This window comes from Phodopus roborovskii, unplaced genomic scaffold (genome assembly GCF_943737965.1).
Source record: "Phodopus roborovskii unplaced genomic scaffold, PHOROB, whole genome shotgun sequence".
NCBI lineage: Eukaryota > Metazoa > Chordata > Mammalia > Rodentia > Cricetidae > Phodopus > Phodopus roborovskii.
The window spans coordinates 24,495-49,619 of NW_026125229.1; the positions used below are offsets into that span (position 1 = coordinate 24,495).

Sequence of the window (25,125 nt, forward strand, 5' to 3'; positions counted from 1 at the left end):
TGCCTACTCACCATAGGAAACAGAGTCCCCTTGGGCAATTTCCCTGAAGAGACCAGAAACATCAAGGTCGGGCACTCCAAGAGAAGCCTGTAGAATGGTGCAAAACTCCTGCTCTGTTATGTAGCCATCTTCATCAACATCAAAGAGCTGCAAGGGAAACAATACACAGGGGTGGGCCTAAAGCCTACTGTATTCAATTTTAGTGTAAAATAATGACTTTAATGAAGGAAAAAGTTATTGTACAATATATATGCATATATACATACACATATGCACATAAAGTATGCATGTGTGAGAATGTGCAGCAAGAGAATGGTCTCTGCTACTATTATAAGACTTTAACACCTATAGCAGTTTGGTAGTGAAAAGAGACAAAGTTAGAATAGGGGCCATGCCAATAGTACATATTAAAAGGCATGGGAGCCCTCGAGGGACATGATGGATCTTACCTCTTCACAAAGGCTGTCATTACAGCAGCCTCTCATAGTAAAGAGATGTCCCCAGAAGATAAAAGGAATGTGAGGTGAGTCTCTTGGACTTAGATCCACAGACTGATGGAGAAGCTAGAAACTGATGACAGTGGATTGGTATGGTCCCACCTAATACTTTCGAGTGGAAGTGGTATAATCCCATATATTCTGAAGGGGACCTTTGAAACAGACTGTGTAGGACAAGATGGGGGCTGAAGACTTTTCCAAGCAAGAAAACCAAGCAAGGCTAGGGTAGACACCCAGGACATGACGGGCAGTCTGTACAAGCAGCACAGACAGAAGTTGCAGAAAGGGTTGCAGTGATGGGGAGGGGCCAAAGAGGCAGAGATTTCTAGCTGGGTAACTGAGGAAGAACAGTTCTAAGAACTACTGCCAAATGAGACAGAAGTTGGACCTAGAGAAGTTAAGTTTGAGTTAGAGGAGGTGAGGGGAGAGAGAGGGGAGAAGGAGGGAGGGAACAGAGAGGAAAGGAAAGGAGTTAGGAAAAGGAAGAAAGGAAAACAGACAGGAAGGAAGGCAGAAAGAAAGAAAAAAGGGAGAAGGAAGGAAGGAAGGACGAATCAGCTATGAGCTCAAGAGCTTATGAAATTCCAGGTAGAAGAAATTCAGGCAAGAACTGAAACCACGGGTTGTGCATCTTGTCTGTAGAGAAGATACGGAGTAAAGCCAGAGCCCTGTGACAGCCATCATTGAGATGTGTGGACAGAAGAGGAACTGAGAGTTAGAAGCTGTTAGACTATTGTGCGTCAACTGCAGCTAACAGTGGGTTTTAATAGAACAGACTTGACAGTAGTAACAGACAACAGACTATGTCATGCGAAGACCAAGGGGAACAAACTATTTTCTAGATATGATAATTAGGAGATGAGAAGCTTCCAGTTTCAGAGAACCAAAAGGGAAGTGGTAATGAGAATCAAGGGACAAACAAGTGATTCTCAATGACAACTAGCATGGGCATTTCTGAGAAGTTACAGAATAAAGGGCAGGAAACAATGAGCTAACACCAACCATAAATGGTGATTATACTTATAGGTGGAAAGAAAACAGTGGGCTGGGGAGGTTAAAAGTCAGACAGGGAAAGAGGAATAAATGATGGATAAGGAATAATGAAAATCCTCTCTGGGTAGTAAGAAGTTTTAATTAGAATTTATTCTTTACAGGCACTGATCGAGGGTATCAAGTTCGTTAATGCTCGCAGTATGCTTTGCCAACAGGTGCCACTCTCAGCCCTCTTAGACATGTGGCAGCTGAGACCCAATGAAGGTAGGTAGTTCTGTCCCAGGGATACAACCCGCTAATGGCAGTTAGCAAACGCTGGTGTTCAGCACTGAGAGGCCCAAAAGCTTGAAATCTCTATTTCAGACAAAACATTAGATCAAAGATATGGAAAAAGTGGCATTGCTAAGCTCTGCTAATCATGGAAAGAAATGCAAGTGGATATTTAACAGTGGGTGAGAGGGAAAAAAATCCATAACTCCGACTTGGGATTCGTTACCCCAAGAAGGGAAGACAGACTTCTGACCCATTTTCTGGTGTTGAGCTTTTAATAGGCAGAGGGGGGTGGGGGAGATGGCTGCAAATAGAGAAGTGAATTGACAGGTTTTCATAAACTGTAGATTACGGGTCCCTTATGTATCTTAGATTTCTTTACACAGCATCTGGCAGGGTTCAGCAGAGACTAAGTTAGCTGTACGTGCTTACCACAGAAAAGGAGGCAACAGAATACTAACTACTATGAAAAACATATTACTAACTGAAAACAAAACAAAAAAATGTCAAAATATTCACAAAGCATCCTAGAAAAGTAGCTGTAGAGAACTAGTGTGAGCTAGATGTGGTGGCCTGTACTGGTAACCCTAATGCTCAAAGGGGCCAAGGTAGAAGTACTTCAAGTTTGAGTTAGCCTGGGCTACAGAGTGAGGCCTTGTCTCAAAAAAAAAAAAAAAGAAAAAAAGAAAAAAGAAAAAGAAAAAGAAAAAAGTAGATAAATAAATATATAAAGAGAGAGAGAGAGGTAAATAAAAACAAGTGTAAAGCATGACCCTTGTCATAGAGAAAAATGAGCTAATTATAGACTTAAGTCTTCCTTTCTTCCCTCTTCCATCTTCAAACCACAGTTTAGGACGGTCGAGATTTTCATGATTTCTTTAAAAATAGTAATTACTGTGATTAAGGACCAACTTTTCTATTGGGTCTTTCATTGGCAAACCAAAAGTGACCATTTGCTCTGCTAACCATGTAATTATGCATACAACCCCAAGACAGAAACAGAGATGTCTGGATTGGAATAAGTTAGTTCTATGCGTCATTTTAGGGTTTTTTGATGGGTAAGTCTAAAAGCTGAAGGTTTGAAATTTTGGGAAAGTGTCTGGCCTCTGCATCATTCTAACTGTTAAGCACCAATCACTCAGGTTCTTTACATCCACTTTGCTCAGTTTAAAGCAATCTGCAATAGAAAAATGCCCTCATGGGTACTTCCAACAATGATTTATTGTTTAAAATCATCCCTGGTGGCCTCTGAAACACACACACACAAAGTAGTCTTGGCCAGAGAAGTTTTTAGGTAGTAGAGAAAGGGAAAGGCTTGTTGGAGCCACAGTAGGGACTCTGTCTCAGAGACAGCGGGGGGGGGGGCGAGGGGGGAGAAAAGGAGGAGATGGGAGAGGTCACTGATTTATGCTACATGGAAGCTGAGGCTGTTGCTGTACAAGTCAGAGCACCCAGCTTGGCAAGGCCAGAAGGGAGATGAAGGCAGTGTCTCAGTTGAGAGATGCCCCAAGGACTTAGAATTCCACGGGAACAGTGATGAAACATTAATGATGAAGCAGCTCCATTTTCAGGACCCGCGCTTTGGTGTACAGCATGCAGGGGTAGCTTACAGCATGTGTGAGTGGTGTACAGCATGAATGAATGGTGTACAGAATTAATGAGGGGCATACAGCATTGTGAGCAGCATGCAGCATGAGTAAGTAGCAAGTGTGGTCTGGAATGTCACAATACACATTATCCTCAGGCTTTGCTGGGTATAAGAACGATTTTTCCCCTCTAACTTAAATCCCTGCAGTACACTGAAAATATGTTGGCTAGCACAGTAAGATAAGCAGGGTAGAAACTTGGGACATTTATGATGACGTTGCCCTGACATCACCACACAAAATAAACTCCAGCACCAAAGTCCCACTCAAATGTCCTAACAGATGCAAAAACAAGGACAGACCAGAACTTTCCAGATGAATTAGGATGCAGGGCAAGGAGTGATATTTATTTATAAATCTTACTTCAGGACTTCAAAAGAGGGCTAGAAAGAAATAACATTAATTTGCTAAATCACTGGTCTCTCTTCGATCTGGATGCTCACATCTAGGCTGCTTCCATTGCTGTTTAAATGGATGCCCGTGTTTTCTTTATTCTCGGTAGCAATTGACTTAATCACATTATCCCCCTGAACATGTCACAGCAGATCTATAAACTCGGGGAACAGATTCACTGATTTTTTTCAAATAATGGAGTTAGAGTCAACACATATTTCCAAGGCCAAAAGAGATGCGGTCAGTGGGATTGGCAGTACCTTAAATGCCACCTGGATGATCTCTTCTGTGTTGGCAGGGTTGCATAAGACAGCCAGGCCGATCACATACTCTCGGAAGTCAATACTGCCATCGTTATTCTGTGAAAAGATAGCCATCGGTTAGGAAGGCACTATTGAATTAGTGTTAATCACACAAGGGAAAGCAGAAGCATGCTGTGTAGCACTGCATCATCACACCCTGGGACACTGTGAAGGGAAGTTTCCTGAGAAGGACAGTAAGGGGAGGGCTACTCACTGCCCGTTCAGGAGGCAGAACATGTTATATCCAATAATAACTATAAATACTCACCTCCAGGCCATGTAAAGTGACCCACCAACACTCAGTGTGGGTTCCTAAATTCACAACTGCTTTGATGAGGACCCTTCAGGGGAACAGAGACTGGCACTTTAATCTTTAGTGGGAATAAAGCTTTGGGTCCATGGTGAAAATGGCCTTGCCAAGATGGCCAGCACCAGAGGATTCCTGAAAGGTCCTGGAAGGCTAATAAACAACCCTTTGCTGTTTATTAACACAGAAAGTAAAGACCGAGGAAAAAGATGAAACTGAGGCATTAATCAAGATGCATTCTTTAGTTTTCTGGCTTAATTTGGAATTAACCAGGAGCTGATGTGGTAACCCCAACAACCTCTTAGGGATTTGTGATCCCAGAAGCACCTATACTTTGGAGTCAGTGAAAACCAAACACAACTAGCATGATTCAGTGTAGAAGGAGTGTCATGATGACCACAGAAAACAAAGGACAGGTGGTTCCAACCCAGGCTGGCATACTCATTGACTATCAAGGGAATGAGAGCTTACAATCAAGAGGAAATACAAAAATGAGGCTTGGTGGTACCCACCTTTAATCCCAGCACTCAGGAGGCAGAGGCAGGTGGATCTATGAGTTCAAGACCAGCCTGGTCTACATAGTGAGTTCCAGGACAGTCAGGGCTACAAGGTAAAACCATGACTTGAACAGAGAAGAAAAAGGAGGAGGAGAAGTAGGTCTGAACACAAAGGACAACTCTAGGAAGAGAGAACAGACACAAGAGGAAATGTAGGGAAACGAGATGGAGAGTGAAATAGAAAGACGGAGGAGGGGGAAGGTAATAGAAGTATAAGCAGAATCCCAGATGTGAGAATCATTTTGGCAGCACAACCCTCAAGTAATGAATCTCCTGATAAACTATGTACCAGGGACAGAGAGGTCAAAGCAATACTAAATTTCACCGGTTAGCAAAGGACACTTGACATCATCATGCATGGATCTTCATCTACACACCATCAGCAGGCACACTAGAGAAAGGGGAGAGTCTGTAAAAGCCCCCAAAATGGCAGATCATTCTCAGTACACACAGTTTCTAGGGAAGTTTTCATCTGCCTCTCAAGAGCCAAACCTCAAAAAGCCAAATCATTGTCTTCATATTACTTTATCTTACTGCAGGGCGGAAACTAAAAGGAATAATAATTTAATTTCGTGTTCCCACCAGAAAAAGCAGAAACAGAGATTTTAAGATTTCCCCTAAGTATTAGGGTTTATTTCTAAGACAAAACCTAAAGTCATTCAACTTGTCTATTTACCTAGAAACCATCTTGAGAATAACTATTTTTTTTTTTATTGTTGTAGATGCTGGATGCATCTACTTGAAGTGTCTAACTGATACCACATACACCAGGTCATCACCGCCACAGTGAACCACCATGGACACTTCAAAGAAGACAATGTATCAAGGAACACAATATGCTCCTTGCCATCACCATTTAATTCCTTACATGCTATATACAGTGGTTTGCCATGAACCCTAGACCCTGAGGAGCTTACTGAATCATAGGGAAATGGCTCAACATAGGTAAGCTTCCTATGCACTTGACTTTCCCTGAGCAATACAGGAGTCACGAATAATCAGTCCTCATGACACCATCAATCCTGTGTGCAACATGGGTCAAGCAAGCACCACATCTCTTTTTTGCAGAAATGAAAACGTAACAGACCCCTTCCTATTACCACTAGGAACAAGGCAATGAGCTAGCACCAAAATTTACATTACTACATGATGGCTAAGCATTCTTCAATGAACATTTTTTTTTAATGATTGATGTGATTATATTATGGCAGACCCTTGACTCACATGAGGAAGAACATGTAATTTTTCTTTCTAGTATGTGAAGGAGGGAGAATCAGTATGGAAATTACTTGGAGAGATTATTTTATTGGATTAATAACACACTAGTGAGGCTCCTAAATCAGTATAATAAAATTTAGAACTGGAAGGAATTGTAGAAACTACTAATGAAACCAAGACAAGCATTTCATTTCAAGTTAATAAAACCCACTGTTTCTATAACTGCAATTACATCCAAGTAATTTGACCATCAATCATTCAAATTTAACACTGTGATGGAGTACATTTTTAAATGGGCCAAAAGTTATATGATAACACACATTCTTTTAATTTTCATATTTTCAAGTAAGTTTTGTGATGTAAAGAAATTGTTCCATAAATCTATGGTAGTTTCCTTAAAATTTCCCCAGGGAGAATTATAAACTTAATGATAGCACCTGGTCTTAAAATTTATTTCATAGCTACATGTAAATGAAGAAATAAACCATTCAATGGAAGGACTTAGTCATTTCTCCATATCCCTTGCCAAGGCAGAGCTGAGAAATAGTTCAGAGTTAGCATCAAGGAGTTACACTGAGCCATTGCAAAAGAAGCATGGCCAAGCTTCAGTGAGCTCCAGCTGTGGGTTTTGTCCCTTTCTTGGAGGTCAGTAGAGTTGAAAAAGAGTAAAGAAGGAGTCAGAGTGAGTCCAGTTATCCAGCACCTATTACCCATGCCCTGGCTTCTATGAGAAATGGGAAGTCCAGGTAACTTGTCCTTGTATTAGCTGTTTAAAATCTCAGGAGGGGACAGTTAAGAGAACTAGCTGCTCTTCCAGAGGACCCAGGTTCAATTCCCAGGACCTACATGGCAGTTATCTGATGCCTTCTTCTGGCCTCTGTAGGTACTACACACATATGGTGCATTAGACATACACACCATAAAACATTCAAACACATGAAAATAAATTTTAAAAAAAATCTCAGGAGGAATAAATAGCCTGATTCTCAGGCATCAGTTTGTCAAGGCTGTTTCACAATTTAATGTGTTTAATATATTTTACCATTTAGAATAAGATTTTTTAAAGTAAGGTTTTCAGTCTTACAAGACTTAAGGATATGATTTTGAATGCATCTTACATGGGTTAATTCCAAAGGATATTTTTTCTTTTTCTCTTTGTTGTGTAATGATTGATATAATTTTTGTGAATGAGAGTAACATTCAAAACATTACCATAAAACACAATCTACTTGTCTGCCTTAAATCTTCACCTCTGATGACATACCTTGTCCTGAGAAACACTAACATTGTTTGTCTCAGTTTTAAAATAAAAAGTCAAGGACAAGCGTTCCAATTACTTGGATATTCCAACTGAGAGTATATCTCTACCATCTACATGAGAATACTGCCAATTTTACTGTAATTAAACTATGCTAATACACTTAGCATTATATATAAGCACTTTCAAATAATAATTCTCAAATTCAAATCACATTCAGTAGGGGGCTCCTATGAAAGTAAAGCATTAAAACTAAAATACATTCCTAAAGTGACCTTCAAGATGAGATACACATTATGAATGTTTTTTTGGAAGTTTCTTGCATTTGTATATACAGCACATTTGATTGTAGTGGATGCAACAAGATAAAGTTATCTTTAAAGTTATATGCAGCTTTCTTGAAGTGTCAATTTGTAGGCAATACAATTTCATATATTCTTCTCGTTATCAGCTTACTACCTTGATTGTATTTAATGTCAGTGCCTCGCTGATGATGGAGTGGATGAATCTGTAAGTAGTTTTCCATATGGAAATGGATAATTTTTTGCTTGGGTATTATAGGGGATGAGATAGGGTCTTGGGTAACTAAAGCTGGTCTAAGTTCACTAACTACATAGTCAAGGCTGGACTTGAACTCCTGACCCCAGGCCTTTGTCTCAAGTGTAAGATCAGACATGTGACTCCATGCCCAGTGACATGGCACATTTTTTTTTTTTTAGTTTGCAAATTAATACTTTCTCTAACCTTGAAATGAAACTTTAAAAGTTAAATACTGAATGAAAACCAGTCATTGTTCGAGCTGTTGGTTCTATATAATAGCCAACGATTTGCTTTTTCTAGTATCTGTGATAGTGACTGGGGTTATTTAGATACAATTTATATGAATATAGAAGACAACAGAAGAGAAACTTGGGTGGTTTCTGGATATTGTTCACGTACTTGTTAGAAGAGAATTGTGAGATGGGTATTCCTTAGCTGGAGGAATGAGGGAAATACTTATTGCCACTTCTAGGATGTGATGACAGCCTTAACTTTTATATGACATTTGTGATGAAATTTGGAGTGAAAATATAAGCTCTGCATTGTCCTTTCCACAACCACAATGTGGAAATCAAATCAGAAACATATTCTGAGTCCTGACAGACATCTTGGCAGTTTTCTCCCTTTGCTGGCTACTTTCCCACTCCGTGTCTGATGTTCTCCTGGATTTATTCTACAATAGTGAGGCTGATATGAATGTGTGGTTGCTGGCACTGCTAACATACCCACAGCTGGTCTAAGCAGACTATCAGACCAAGTTAAACTACATATTCCTTTAACAAAGTAGATGTGATCTCGATGCTTGGCTCAGTTCAGAATTATGTGTGTGGTAGTTCATAAATACTAAATGATGGTGGTGATGGTGTACACAGTGGCCAAATGCCATCCTCTCCGGACATCACTGAGGCTTTCTGACATGAGCTCCAGGCCTGCTAAGAGGACAGCTACATCAGAAGGACTCTCCTAAGGGGCCCAGAATGGAAAGAATGCAGTAAACATCACAGAGAGTGAAAAATACTGAAGACTGTGGAATGGATGAACAAAGTTGCAACCAAGCCTCTTATGGTCCTGGGTTTTGCTTACTTAGTTGTAACAAACAGCTTGTACCAAAAAATAAAATCAGGTTAAGAGCTATATATCAGAAAGACATGGTGGCAGGTTCTTCCTATTCCTATTTTCCCTTTCTTGAAAGGAGGCAGCACTGACTCACCTGCTTGGCAGCTCTGGCTGAGACAGACAGACTTGAAAACCACTGGGAGACAGGCATAATCTAAAGCGTTTAAGTCCTTCAGCTCACTCAGCATTAGCTCAACCTGAAGAGACTCACTTCATCTGGAGTAGGGGTCAGTCACTTATTCCTGCAATGCTAAATTGCAACCAGGACCTCAAACCACTGCAAGAAAAGTCAGCAATATCTGTTGTCTAGATGTTTCATATCCCACTTCACTGATTGCTAATTACGTGCTTTGCCTGTCGTGTACCCCTCCCCCCTCCCCCCCTCCTCCCCACCCCCTGCCTGCTGTTTCCAAAGATAAGCAAAAGAATTTTCCTTGATCTCAGGTAGGGCAAGATGGGACAGGAGCTGGCTAACATCACCCGGGTGTGCCTGATTTTGTACCAAGTAAACATAAGAGTGATCATCTGGGCTCATTAGGCAAGCTAAAGACATTTTGAACAACAGGAATACCTTTTTTATCATTCCCAGTCCTTGATTCTGTTTGTCTCACTAGAAAACAGCTAAAGGACTCTAGACTTTTAGGTGGGTGCTCTCTATTTTTATAAAATGGTACCCCTAGATAAAATTGCCTACTCTCACATTTTGAACCCATTGTTATACAATACAGTAAGCTCTCTGGAAAGTATACTTCTTTATGCTACAAAGACAAGATGTGAAATTTTGAATAGAACAGAGTCATAATTTAACCTTTCCTTCTCAACTTCTCAAGGGGGGAAAAAATCTACCCACTGATGTGTTCTTGATTTATTCCAGGATTGTAAGCAATGCAAAAATCCATTCACCAATAAGTAACAACCTTTCCAAGTCAACCAGTATCTCCTTGTCACATATACATGTCTCTACATTTGTCTCTGGACAAACCACTCAGAAGACTTTTTGTCCAAAATTAGTTTTAATTAAGCAGTATAGTGTAGCTATTCAGCAACATACAGCATTACACAAGACCCCCGCCCTCCCCAGGAAATAGTGCTGTTGGGTTGGAATGTGAGTTGTGGTGCACACAGCAAGACTTTCTACTGTCCTGTCCTCCACAGCGGGTCTCACCCTCTCTGCCTCCACTTCAGGAATACATGGTCAGCTGCAGCCACTCTCGGAGGGACACCTGAATCAGGCCATCCGCATCACGGTCCAGGGACTTGAATGAGCGAAACATGGCGTCCAGACGGACCAGGCAGCTGATGAAGTTGTTAAAATCCATACTGCCATCATCGCTAGTATACCGGCGGACAACCATTTGGTAAAGTTGCTCGTTTAGCTGGAAGCCTGCAGCCTGCACAGCCCTGTGCAGCTGGGAGCCTCTAAGAGAGCCCGAATGGTTGCTGTCACAATTCTTGAAAACGCACTGCCATTTCTTGATGTTGTTCCACAGGTATTTAAACTCCTCAAAGCCCAACTTCCCTGTCGTGTCACTGTCCATGACAGATACAATGCTCCTGCAAGTGTCAAGGCTGAAGCCATCGGTCTTCAAATCCTTGTGCTTAGAAAGAACTTTGTTGAGAATATTCATCAGGTCATGGGCACCCACCTCCATGTCGGGTCCAGCCAGCTGTGCAAACTGGTGCCGAAACCGCCTGACTTCCTCACTTTCTGAGGCCTCCACGGTAGTGAAATGCCGCTGCTGCTGGGGAGGCGGCTCTGGGACATACTGAGCTGCAACAGCCTCGCTGATAAAATTGACAATTCCTCCAATGATCCCTCCGATGTTGCCTCCACCTCCTCTTCCCTGGCCGCCTCCTTCAAGAAGTCCTCCAAGGGCCCCCCCAAGACCCCGATCTGCCCCTTCCAGGATTGCCTTTGCCAGAAACATGCCTGCTAAAATCCTGGAGATGCTTTGGGAGAGACCTGCAACAGAGTCAGTGTAGTACACATGTGGAAAAACTGGCTTTTCTGTACCTGCTTAGAACTGCACCACACCCCTGAGATGTTTCATCTCCAACTCAAGTTGCTGAATTCCGCTGGGTCCTAGCACTAGCCATATTTTCAGGGGACTCAATGAAGTTATTTTTCCATGTCTTTAGACGTTCCACATTAGAACAGTATTTTAAATAGAAAATATAAAACTATAAATTTCTATGGCATTGTGATCTTCCTTTTATTAGCACCCAAAAAGGACATGAAATTTCTTCACAGGAGAGAAGGCAAGTTGACGCAAAACAATAACTTCTTAACCAAGGAATAGTTCTGCAGGGGTCAAATTCGAGAACTCTTAGCATTTAATACAGAAGTTCTCTGTCCTTTAAGGTTTCCAGAATCCAGTTTTTAAGAACAACTTGGTAGGGGGTCTTCTTCAGTCAAAGTCTCCAGATCCTACCCTTAGGAGTTCTGTCCGGAGGTCAGCTATAGGGTCCATAATTAATACTTTTGGGATCTCTTTGAGGCTTACACTTATATAAAGACTACACTATATATGTATACATCTCTGGATCCCTGGTGCTGTGAGCTGCTGATGTGGGGTCAGAGGTGAACTTCTTCTCCCTAAGAGAAGGGTGCACCTCTAGCTCACAGTGTGGATTTTCTTATTTAAATGTTTGAAGGAATTCACCAGTGAAGCCATATGGCCCTGGCTCTTTCTTTGTAAACAAGTTACTGACTTAGGTCCAAACTTAATTTCTTTGGGGCTAGAGGGATGGCTCTGCACTGTTCCTGCAGGGAACTCAGGGAACTCAGGGAACTCCTATAAGTGACAATCTCCTTTAACTCCAGCTTCTGGGGATCTGATACCCCTTTAGGGCCTCTGTGGGCACTGTCGGCATATACACATAAACACATATGTGCTTGCACATACATACAGTTACAAATCAAATATTTTTTTTAAAGGCTGGCTCATTGGGTCATTAAAAGAACCTTGGGTTTCACCTGATTATTTATAAGAATTTTTCCATTTTGTCTAAGTTATCCAGATGCATGGCATATGGTTGCTCATAGCACTAATTGCTATTTCTATAAAATTAGCACGTATGGTTTTTCTACTGTTTTCATTCATTTGTCTGGCTTCTTTGTCTGTCATCTTCTTCTTCTTCCATTCTTCAAATTTGATTATATATTTCTTTTTTTAAAAGATTTATTTATTTATTATGTACACAGTGTCCTGCTTGTATATATGCTACCAGACCACATTATAGATGGTGTGAGCCACCATGAGGTTGCTGGGAATTGAACTCAGAACCTCTGGAAGAGCAGCCAGTGCTCTTAACCTCTGAGCCATCTCTCCAGCCCCTTGATAATGTATTTCTAAGAAACATTTTCAGAAGTCAGTGTGTGATAGGTACATCTCAGACAATACTGAGAAAGCCTACCTTTGATATGTTACATCCTCCATGGCTCTTTGAAAGATCTATTGGTGAATTCAGAGAAAGATGGCTAGGACTTAACGATGAAATTATTATATCACTTAAGAACTAGGGAGACGGCTCAGTTAGTAAAATGTCTGTGGGTGAACACAGGGACCTCAGTTTGGATCTCTGGAAGTCATGTAAAAACTCAGGTGCCACAGCACATACCTGCAATACATCTCTGAGGAGACAGTGACAATAGGATCCCTGGGCCTGCTGGTCAACCAGTCTGGCCAGATCAGTGAATTTCAGGTTCAGTGAGAGACACTGTCTCAAAAAGTAGAGTAACTAAGGAAAACATCACCATTAACCTCTGGCCTCTACACTCACTCTCTCACACACACACACACACACACACACACACACAGTCATACTCATATAGTCACATATACACACAGCCACACTCACATACTTACATATACACAGATAGTCACACACACACACACACACACACACACACACACACACACACACACACACACACACGATTATTTTATCACTTAGTACCTAGAGAAAAGTGCAAATTCAAATCTGAAAAATGATAATTTTTCCAATGGTTCACTCCAATTTTATATGTATTGGGACATGGGCTAGGCAGTTAGGATACAAAGGACTGTTGAACTCAAAGTCAAGAAGATCATAAGGAATGACCACAAGTATAAGCTTGTGTCCATTTCTTATTGTGTCTATTATTAACACCAAACAATTAAATTTTTATAGATCACAGTTTGGTGTTAATATTTCATAAAATTCCCCTGGAAGGCAAAAACATATCCCAGATAAAGAAAAACTCAGAAAAGTCAGCACTAAGTGAAGATCATTCAGGTAATGTGTTTACAGTGCATTACCAAACTAGCAAAGTTGCCAAAAGAACGTAATGAATTCTGCCAAGACAAAGGAAAGGGGAGCATTACTACAGGAGAGATAATACATATTGCATATGGCTGACTACAGATGGAGTCATCCTCCAAATGTAATGATACAAAAGGATGGCATAGCAGAAACACAGGGAACCAAGGGACGTGGGGTATTCAAGAGGTAGTAAATAGCGCAATGTGATGAGAGTCTGTTTACAAGTGTGAAAATGAGAAAGCAACAAATCAGAATTGAATTGGAAAGAATCTTGTACTACCATGTAATAGGGTCCACTATGGGTGGTTTCTAGAGAACCACCCATAGCTCAAAGTGAAGTCAAAAGGAGAACAGATGTGAAATTACTATAGAACTGTACAACTTTAGAACAGTGAATGTGCTGGTGACTTAGAAGAGAATGGTAGCTAGAGAATCTCAATCTCTCCCTTCCTTCTGAGTACCACTATATAACCCATGAAGACCTTGAAATTTCAATGCTTCTGCTTCAGCTCTGGAATTCTTGGGTTACAGGTATATGCCACCACACCCAACTAAAATCATCATCATCATCAATGTTATTATTTTAGGTCTTGGAACAATGTCTTCAATATCTTGTCTATTTCAACCATATCCAATAACTGACCTTATTTTTTAGGGGTGCAATTAAATTACTTCTATGAACACCAAAGGACAAATGTTGTCCTTAACTATGTAGGGGAAAAGAACCAGAAATGACTGCCTTCCTTTTAACAGACTCATAAGGTGCACCGTGTCTCACACAGACTTAAATCTATTCACAAGGCTACTTTAGGATAAAAATCACATGAGCCTTTTAATTTTTTCTTACTTTTTTACCTTTATTTTATGTGTATGGGTGGTTTGTTTGCATATATTTCTTTGTACCACATGCATTCAGTACCCACAGAAACTAGGAGAGAAAATCAGATCTCCTAACTGGAATTATAGTTGTGAGTTACCCTGTGAGTGCTGGTTATCAACCCTGAGTTCTCCAGAAGAACAGCCAGTGCTGTTAACCACTGACCCATCTCTATAGTTTTTTTTTCATGTTTAAAATTAACTCGATAGCAGCTAGTATAATATAAAATGTACCTTACGAGTTGTTTTGTTATTTTGTTATATTATAAATTCCAATCATTATTTGGCTAACAGTTTGTCATAAATCATCACAGAATAAAATGCTATTACTAGATGGAGAAGCCTTTTCTTTAATGGCTCATTTAATCTTCTACAGTTATTTATTACAGCATTCATAACCTGAGTTACTATCTGGGAGGAAACCACCACTGCTAACCCTGGAGGAAAAGGATAGACCAGGCCACACCTAATAGAAAATGTAGCTCCAATGTGGGGGAAAGAGTTAGTGGGCTGAAGAGATAATAATATATGAACATTATTAGAATATTATTTCTAATAGCCCAAAGTGAGAACAACCTGAGTAGCAACCAACTGATGTGTGAATATTTGATACAAAGAAATACTAATGAGAAGTAAAACTGAATTAATCATTGATGCATACTCCATGGATGAATCTAAAACCGTGTTAACTGAAGAAGACAGGCACAGGGAATACATGTTGTGACATTCTTGCTATGTGAAATGTCCAGAAAACCCAAACGTGTAAAGACAAGAAACAGACTAGTACAGCCTAGATTCTAGGAAAGAAGCATGTGAGGAAAACATTATGCATCGTATGAGGTGTAGAGAAATGTGCTGAAACTGACTGATAGTCATGGTTGCATAGCTTGGGAAATAAGCTGAGGGGGAAACTTGTATTCTTGAAATAAGTGAACAATGTGACTTTTAAGACATACCTTACGAAAGCCATTTTTAAAACTTCACAGTAACAGTTTATAGCAAAAAGAACACAAAATGTTTAGCTCCCATGGGTGCAATTAGCCAGCTCTGTGACCATGAGGTATGATTTCCTCCACTGGCCTAGCTGCTTATCACAAAATGAGGAGAAGGGGCAGTTAATCTGATACCGAAGGTCTCGGGTTCTATATTTGTGTGCATCTGGGGTTTTTTGCTTGCTTTTGTGTGTGTGTGTGTGTGTGTGTGTGTGTGTGTGTGTGTGTGTGTGTGCTTTGTGTTTTGTTTTTCAAGACAGGGTTTTTCTGTGTAGCCCTGGCAGTCCTGGAACTTGCTCTGTAGACTAGGCTGGCCTTGATCTCACAGAGATCTGCCTGCCTCTGCCTCCTGAGTGGTAGGATCAAAGGTATGTACCACCACCACCCACCATGTATCTGGATTTTCGTGTGTCATGTAACAGTGACAGCTGCAGCATTTCTGAGTTCAGTTTCCTTCTGTTACCTACACTTCTTTTTCATATTTGTGTGTGTGTGTGTGTGTGTGTGTGTGTGTGTGTGTGTGTGTGTGTGTGTGTGTATCTGTACCTGGAACCTGGTTCTAATGTGAAAGACATGTAACTTACTCCTAATCCTATGTTTACATGCTACCTCATTTTCAAAAGTATTCCTGACTACAACCTACTAGGTAAATCACTCTTCTAAAGAGGACCTCAAGGTCACAGGAAGGGGCTGAGTCCACAATGAGGACTCCCAACTCTTACCTCAGGTAAAGTCTTTCTGTCAGGTATGGCTTTAGTTACTACAACATGATGTGGAGTAGACATTCTGAATTTGGCAATCATTTGCTGATCAAAATGTCATGCTGGATGAAATCAAAAGCTTTTCTAGGATCTATATAGACAGTATCAATTTTTTTCTGGTATGCTGGATGCTCACTCTGTCCAGCATGGGGGACAAAATTGGCTGAACACAATGTTTTCCTTACAAAGCCTACTCGTTACTTCCCTCCACTCTCAGGGCAGGCCAGCAATTGCTCACTTGCTACAGTGCAGATATTTGGATTGTTTCAGGCCCTCTTCTGTTTCCTCTACTAACCTCCCAGGTACCCATGCTTTGAGAAAGTAAAGCATATAATTCTTATGTCTAGTTACATATCTATAATATAATAACAATCATAGAAAAATTCTTCGATGAATGAGATGAGACAGCCAAATCAACCCAAGAAATGCTCAGACAGAGGCCTGCCAAACTTTCAGGACAACTAAGTAGAACAGATCACCTATCGCACCCAGGTATCCTTTTTCTTCAAATGATGTTACGTAAATTATGAAGAGAGTTTCATAGAGCAAAGAATGAATAACTGGACTTGAAATCAAGATGAGTTCTTCTCACACAGACTATGAAAAACTGTATTACTTAATCAAAACTGACATGGAAATTTTAAAAGATTGGAATTTCCTCATCTCTCCACAAACATTTGAAGGTACCTGAGCCTTGACTTTTATCAGGAGCAAATCCCTGTACCACAGCGCCTTGCTTCTAACAGCAAGGGAAAGCCAGGATGTTTGTTATTATTGGCATTCAAGACTTGAACTTGGACTTATACCAAGAACCAGGCAAATGGGAAGAACTCAGAATAAAGAAATACATTCATTCCACAGAATGAAACAGTAATGAGAGATCTACAAAAGTTTACACTAGCCAGAAAGGCTGGTTTGCCTGACTGCTTAAGTATATATAAACCCTTCATGAGTCACACTTAAACAAAGGGTGTACTGCTGCCAGGAGAGCTCAGCACTAAACAGCAGAAATGGAAATGTGATACTTGTCAGGGTTTTTTTTAAAGACGGGAAACAGTAACCATATAGTCTTAGTAGTCAATAGTCTGTGTACAGAGTAGTATTGGTTGGTAAGATACTGAGCTCATGTCAGACCATACCTGAGGAAGTCTAGTTCTCTCATTCTGTGTGTGTGTGTGTGTGTGTGTGTGTGTGTGTGTGTGTGTGTGTGTGTGTGTGTGTGTGAAGATTGTTGATAAACTACTATTTCAAACCAGGGGAGAAGGGCTGGAGATATGGCTAAGAGGTTAAGAGCACTGGCTGCTCTTCCAGAGGATGTTGTTTTAATGCTTAGCATCCATACAGTGCCTCACGCCATCTGTAACTCTAGCTCCAGCGGATCTGATGGTCTCTTCTGGTCCCTGCACAAACCAGGCATAGATGTGATACAAGGATATACATGCAAGTAAAACACAATTACACATTACAAAAATAGTGTAGGAGGATATTAACAAGAAGTGCTTCCAGAGGATTAAAGCAACTGTTGCTGCGGTTGGCAAGGCATAGTTGTATCTATAGAAACAACTGCCCTGATTTAACCAGTATTATTCCTTGATCTCATTAACTGTTCTTAAGTTCCTTCACATGTGCTAGCAAGTAATTTAGTACTTAATTTGAATTATTAGCATAAAAATATTGAGACGTCAATGTTCTAAACCACTGCCTCAGACTTATCTGGATATTTAACTAATTTTCCAATTAACCTTTGATATGAAGAATTTGGTAAATACTCTCGAGTATAAACAAGCTAAATTAAAACCAAAAGTAAAAAGAGCCTTTGTTTTTGTCCCTCAAAGAGATGGGATCTTGGCAAAGGAACTTACTCCGAACTAGTAAACAATGACATAACACCTTTGGATCCTTTCAGCTGTCTACAGTCAAATATCTGAGGTTCTAATACTACTACTAGCATTTTAAGGACAGATTTATAAAAATAATTACACAGCTTTTGTAGATTAGCCACAAATGTAGCAGGAAATAAAAAGTCTTAGGGAAGCCTGAGAAAGGGAATGAGGGCAAAGGTTTATGGAAAGGGGTTGGGGGAGTTTTCCACACAAAAATGTACAGATGCTAAGAGATCAACAAAAACACCCAGGCCTCATTCAGCATTGAATCTACTACATAGCTACCGAGAGAAACACACTTGCAGTTGCTGGACCTCCTTGCTCTCCCATCAAATATTCTCAAGCTCAGTCACTTCAGTAGACTGAGGGAACAGACCTGGCATGTGTGAGTGTGTGTGCACAAGGTGTGGCAACAATTACATAACTCAGCTTTTCAAGACAAAGAAAATCTTCACAGGCACAAACACACAGCTGCATTATACACACACACACACACACACACACACACACACACACACACACACACACACGAGAGAGAGAGAGATAGAGAGAGAGATGGGGCGGACAGACAGACGGACTAACACATTAATCATTAATTCTCCACACTAGTTTCTCTTCCAATATGCATCAGGCAGAAGACCAGCTTGTGTTCTATATGGAAAAGCTAAGTACAGAGAATGTTTACAGCTGTATGGGTGAGTGAAATCTGTCTGTATTCTTTGAATTTCTTCCCCAGCTTTGATATTTCTACAGCTAGCTGCACCTGCTTCTATTTCTGATTTAGTCTTTAGCTCCCTGCATACCCGCAATAGCCCAGATGAATCCTGCGCCAGCTTTCAGTTCCTTGTCTCTCTTTTCAAGACATCCGGGTAGGAAATAATTCTCCCTATATTTTTTAGGGAAAACAAACTTAAAAGTCCTCATCTCAAACCACCACTCTGCATAAGCCTGAAGCTATGCAGAACCATCGCTACATGGGGTTCCTCATGTTTATTTTAATCGTATATATGACTCAAATTATGGGATCTGCCATGTTTTCTTCAATTTTTAGTATAAAAATTGAGATCACACTATATAAATTGATATTTGAACTCCTTTTACTAATATGTCATAAAAATTTTACTGTATTATATATTTTCAAAATCACTAATGCCCTAATGAGTTTTTATGTCTCATTTTTGCCCAAAAGTAAGTCCTCAGGTAAATAGGGGAAGATAGATCAGAATTCAGCACTTGCAGTACTAAGGAAGACTGCAAGAAAGAAGGTGGAGATGTCTTACAAAACAGAGGCAGGACAGCCAACCAGAGACTAAATGTTTAGATAGGACAAACAAAATGTAAGCCCATAGGAAGACTCCATGAATAGGCATAGTCAAATCAAACACACACCGCTTAAGGATCCTAGGAAGAAGACTGGTGTTTGTATTAGCAACACCAAATGTTCCACATCACAAAAGGAAATGAGAGAGAGAGAGAGAGAGAGAGAGAGAGAGAGAGAGAGAGAGCCATAAACACAAAACCCACTAAACGAATCCATAAAGGAATGTTAACTGGCAATATAGGCTAACAGTTCTCACCAGTATCCTTATGCCCAGGGCCAATTGTCTTCTCTCTGTTAGAGTAAATCAATCTGACTGGTGGTTATTTTAATCCCTGCTTTTAGGTCCCTTTCTTACTCCCCAATCTTCCCCTATTTAAATGTGATCTAGAAACAGCACAGGTGTTTGCAGGTGTCACCAATCAAAAGTGGAAACAATCCTACAATTGCCAGCTCTGGTAGTTGGACAACTAAAGTACTTTTTTTTTTTTCATATATTTATTATTTTTTCTTATTTTACATATAGACCCCAGTTCCCTTTCCCTCCTTCCCTCCCATGCCTCCAGACCCCCACCCTCCATCCCATCCTACCCCCATTCCCCACCCACTCCACAGGGAGGGTGATGCCTTCCAGGAGGGATCATCATAATCTGTCAAGTCATTTGGAGTAGGGTCTAGGCCCTCCTTCCTGTCTCTAGTCTAAGGGAGTATCCCTCAAAGGGGAATGTGCTCCCAAAGTCCTTTTGTGTACCAGGGATACATACTGGTTCCACTATCAGAGGTCCCTTAGACTTCCCAGGCCTTTGACCCCAACTAACAATCTGAGCAACAGTGAAGAGGCTACCTTAAATGCCCTTCCCGATAATAAGATTGATAATTAACCTACATCCATCATAGAGCCCTCATCTATGGAAGATGGAAACAGAACAGACACCCACAGCTAAACACTGAGCCAAACTCCTGAAATCCAGTTGCAGAGAGGGGGGGCGATAACAAAAGGTATCAAGACCAGGCTGCAGAAACCCACAAAGGCAGCTGACCTGAACAAGAAGGAGCTCATGGACCCCAGACTGACACTAGGAAACCAGCATCAGACTGACCCAGACCCCCCAACCTGGGTCTCAGTTAGAGCATCTGAAATACTTTTACAAATATTACTTTAATGTTGATGAATAGATCCTGATGATGTCTAAAGATGTGCCATAATTGTCCCCTTTTGTCCCTGTTCCCATCTTTTCCCGTTTCCTCATCCCCTTCCCTCATTTTGCCACTGCCATATCCCATGCTGTCAGCATGTGGACTACAGAGGAATTTCACTGGAAACTGCTTGCATGGCTTTTGAGCCACAGTGAAAGTTGCTATGGAAATGTCAACAGAAACAATGGTTATAAAATGGAAAGCGCCTCTAATTTACCAACTTGCATAGTTAATGTACGATAATTTTTCTGCCTCACCATAAATCTTCATTATGCTTTAAGCACACCATCACATTAATGTACCATTTCGTGTAGGAGGGCATGTTATTAGAATATTGCAGCAAGTCCAGAAGAGTTACATAGGGACTACACACAGAGAAAGGATGGTGACCCTGTGTCGTTTTAAAGACTGGTTGGTTCTACAAGATCACAAAATAAATCACTAGAAAGATGACCATGCTGAGGGAGGAGAGACAGCAAGGGATGGGAAACCTTGCTCTGTCTGTCATCACGCAATTTCTTCAAAAACCATCTTTTCTTGGTGGTAGTAGATAACTGAGAATCCTAACATTAAACAAGAGGGAGTGAGAACCTTTTGAGCTCTCTTCCAACTAAACTACAAACTCTGTGGGAATACAAAAAGCCAAGCTACACCTGAATTAAATGCCAAAGAAGGGTTGGTGAGGAAAATCATAACTCAGAGTACAGCCAGGAAGGAAGCCTGTGGACCATGGAGGCCCCCCAAAAGCAGAAGGACGTGTTTAAATTGCCCCAGCTTAACACAAAACAAATATTCCTCAGTTGAGAAATAGATAAAGGGAACAAATTATTGCTACATTCAACCCAATGGCTGAATAGCAAATGCCTTATGCTATGTGAAAGAAACCATAATTGGGACTTTAGTATTCTATGATCTCATTTATTTGGAGTCTTGGAAATGCATAATGACTGGGATGGACAGCAGCATTTATTAATAATAAAAGGAATTAAAGGCAGGGAAAGGCTTGACTACAAATGGACAGCTACAAAGAAATGATTATTTTTGTATATTTTAGACTATACCTTTTTAATATATGTATATATTATATCATATATTAAAGGAAGTTATTAGAATAGCTTACAGACTATGGTCCAGGTAATCCAAAAAGGGCTGTCTACCAATGGAAGATTCAAGAATCCAGTTCAGATGAGGCTGGATGTTCAGGCAGGTTTCAGTATATGGCCAGAATACTGAAGAAGACTCTAATGCCAGTGAAGGAATGGACTTGCTAGCAAGAGTGAGAATAAGCAGGCAAAGAGAGCAAGCCTCCTTCTGAGTCCTTTCTACAGGCTGCCAGCAGGTGTGGCTCAGATTAAAGGTGGATCTTCCCCACCAACAAAAAAAAAAAAAAAAAAAAAAAAAAAAAAACTACATTAAATGTGTATCTTTCCATCTCAAAGATCAATATTAGAAGTGGGTCTTCCAACTTCAAATATTTAATTAAGAAAAAAATTTTTCAGAGGTGTGTCCAGCCATTTGAGTTTTAGCTTAATTCTAGATGTTGTCAAGTGGACAGCCAAGAATAGCCATCACATGGAGTATGTATACATGTGAGTGAAGGTGTCCTCTCAGAGGCCAGAGAAGGGTGTATCACCTGGAGCTGGAGTTACAGGTGGTTGTGAGCCGTTCAACATGTGTGTTGGTACATGAATGTGTACATGTCCATGCATGTGCAGATGGGTGTAGAAGCCAGAGGTCCATGGCAGGGACCATCTATCACTCTCCACAATGTGTTTGAAAACAAGATTTCTCCCTGAACCCAGAGTTCGCCAGATTGGCAAGACTTGCTAACCAGTGAGCACCAGGGATCCGTCTATCTCTTCCCTTCCAGCACTGGTAATGACAAGGCAGGTTTTCCTTTTTAAATTTCATGTGCATGACTGTTTTTTCTGCATGTATGCCAATGTAGCAGACGTATCAGTACCCACAGAACCCAGAAGATGGTGATGGATGCCCCTGGGACCAGAGACACAGGCAGTACTGGGAATTGAATGGGGGTCCTCAGGAAAAGCTTTTAACTGCTGAGCCGTCTCTCCTCTCCCACAAGCCCAGCTTTTTATGTGGATTCTGGGGATCTGAACTCAGGTCCTCATACTCGCGTAGCAAGCGCTTTTACTAAATGAAAACTGCCTCCCCCTATTGAGATTTCTACTTAATTTAAGAACTATTAGTTCTAGTCATATTTTGCACATTTTTCACTCTGAATCATCAATAAAATTTATCTGCCCACTGCCCTCCAGGAACTCCTCAAAGTTGTCCACACATAGTGAATGCTTTGTTCATTTAAAAAAATTAGACCACATTGTAAGACTATTTTGTCTTAAATATAATGGAAGTAACAGGATTTCACGCATGTGCTAACTCAGAACTATAAGCAAAAGAGTTCATTATTAACACTTCATACACTAAAATAACTTTTTAAAGAAAATCTGAAATCTTGATAAATTTTTCCTAAAGCAACTCTACTGATGGGTCTGTTAACTAATTGCTTGCACTGACATATTTACAAACAGTGAAGGGTTTAGCTGAACTCTGTCAGGCAGTTTCATTTAAAAATAAAATCCTTTTGGTCTTCATACATCTTGGAGGTAGTCCAGAAATATACAGAATAGAACAGTATTGCCCATGTCACCAATATATAAACTCTAAAGACATTTAAAATTCCTCTCCATTGCATAAACATTTCCAATTCTACATTGCAGGTGTGACTACATAGTCAGGTTCCACTTCTGAACTGATGTTTAAATTAACAAACACTGCTTAATGTTGTTCTACATATATTCACACTAAGGGGAAAATCAACTCATGACATTACACGACATAGGTTCTTCTCACAGTGGCCTGAGAAGTTTGTCAGCATCTGCCCTGAGGTCTGCGAGAACTTGCTGAGTAAAATGTTGAAGATAAATTTGAACATACCCTGTCAAAGAGTGCAAAAAGTTGTCTCAAGACATCTGAAACGGGTAACTTTAAGTATTCTGCGAACTCTTCGATTCCAATTCTGCCTCCTTTTGAGGAACTCGCAATAGATGCATATTCATCCAAGTGCTTCCGAATGCCATCCCAGTCTAATCTAAATAAAGAGTGGCAAGTGTGTTATTAGTTCTAAGTCACGTGTACATTTTATGACTCACTTTATCACTTTATCTAAAGGAAAGTACTTTATGTTAAATTTTAAAAGAAAGTGAAAATAAGTATTTGAGGGAACATTTGAATGTTATGACCATTTAATTTTTAAAAGTTTATCAGTACAAGTGACAAAAAACCCAATTACTGGAAGGAAAGAAAAGCAAATACAAGGAGTGTGATGGAACAGCAGGTGACCCAAGAATTTTAAACTAACATTATCTGGAAAACCAACTGTTGCACATTCAGTTGCTATAAAAGAAATTATAAATATTCTTTCAACAAGCTTTCAGGATGATAATTCATAGTTCACCGAATGTTGTAATTGATATTAACTATTAAAAGTCAGAATGATAAAATACTGGAAAGTACGCTATGCTTATAACATCTGTTTGCTTTGAAGAATTAAATATGTGATCTAACATGCACGTCTACAAGCAATCTTAATGGCTGTATCACTTTTCAAATCTACAAAATATTGTGGACATAGTTCTAACACAAAAGCAACATTTTATCATCATCTAGAAGACAAAAATAGTATTTTCTATGTAATTTATCATAATATATTTCCATGTCAAACTTTGAAAGAATAACTGGTTTTACAGGATTCACCTAGGGAGGATGCCAATAGCTATCAGGTCAGTAACTTCATCAAATTCCTAGTAAGAATAAGAACAGAGTTAACTATAATCAATTATTTGCTGAGGGTCACACCAAATAGCCAAACTGGTGACACCAAATGGTTCAAATTAGATCACAAGTGCACAGAGGGGAGTTTTTGCCTTAACAACAGCAAAACTAAATAGGTGCTCAAACAACAACAACAACAAAAATGTAGGAAGGTGGAAGTCACTACCAAGATGACTCATCAGGTAAAGGTGCTTGCCACTAAGCCTGATGACCTGAATTCAATCTCTGGTTGGTGGGAATCAAGGTGGAAAGAGAATTAATTGACTTCTGCAAGTTGTCTTCTGACCTCCACACATACATTCTAATATGAATGTGTATGTGTGTGTGCATAGATCTTGAAATATACTTACTTCAATTTCCGGCTAATCTTAGTAAATTCTACCAGTCCAGCTTCCATAGGCAATGTTAGCTGTCCTGCTGAGATCATCAGCCTGCAGTCTTCATAGGTGTGGTCCGTTACTGGTATTGCCAAAGCTCTAAAAGCAGTAAGGAGAAGACATCCAATGAAACGTTCATGATTGTTGACTAGTCCTGAACTGGCGAGCAGGCAATGTGTCTGAAGAGGTGTTCATGACTCCTCAGATTCTCTTGTTTGCTCTATTTCCTGGCTTCAGGCACAGAAACTCCTTCTATACTTTAGGCTTCTGTGTAGATGAAAATTCCTATTTTGTGTTCTAACTAGAAAAAATTAATACTTTATTAATAGTAGCATTATAAATCACACAACATAATATCTGTGCTGTGGATCTGAGTCCCACCCTGTTGCCATCTTATATGGCTCTGGGAAAACTGCTTCATAACCAGAGTCTATTGCTCTCCTTCCCTCGGGGTTGCTTTGAGC

At 40.2% G+C, this 25,125-nt stretch overlaps 2 protein-coding genes across 2 annotated transcripts in view; both read right to left on the minus strand.

Moving 5' to 3' along the window:
• LOC127227110 (lysophosphatidylcholine acyltransferase 2) overlaps positions 1-25,125 on the minus strand; it is a 58,903-nt gene that overhangs the window by 2,682 nt on the left and 31,096 nt on the right. The window contains exons 10-13 of the mRNA XM_051191400.1: positions 24,635-24,760; positions 23,388-23,541; positions 4,060-4,158; positions 12-147 (exon numbers count right to left, since the gene is read on the minus strand). Of these exons, the coding sequence (XP_051047357.1) occupies positions 12-147; positions 4,060-4,158; positions 23,388-23,541; positions 24,635-24,760 (515 nt within the window). The remainder of the gene's footprint in view (positions 1-11; positions 148-4,059; positions 4,159-23,387; positions 23,542-24,634; positions 24,761-25,125) is intronic.
• Positions 10,207-11,046, minus strand: LOC127227120 (calpain small subunit 2). Its single transcript, XM_051191412.1, has one exon. It carries the CDS (start codon positions 11,023-11,025, stop codon positions 10,279-10,281), a length of 747 nt encoding a protein of 248 aa, XP_051047369.1. The 5' UTR covers positions 11,026-11,046; the 3' UTR covers positions 10,207-10,278.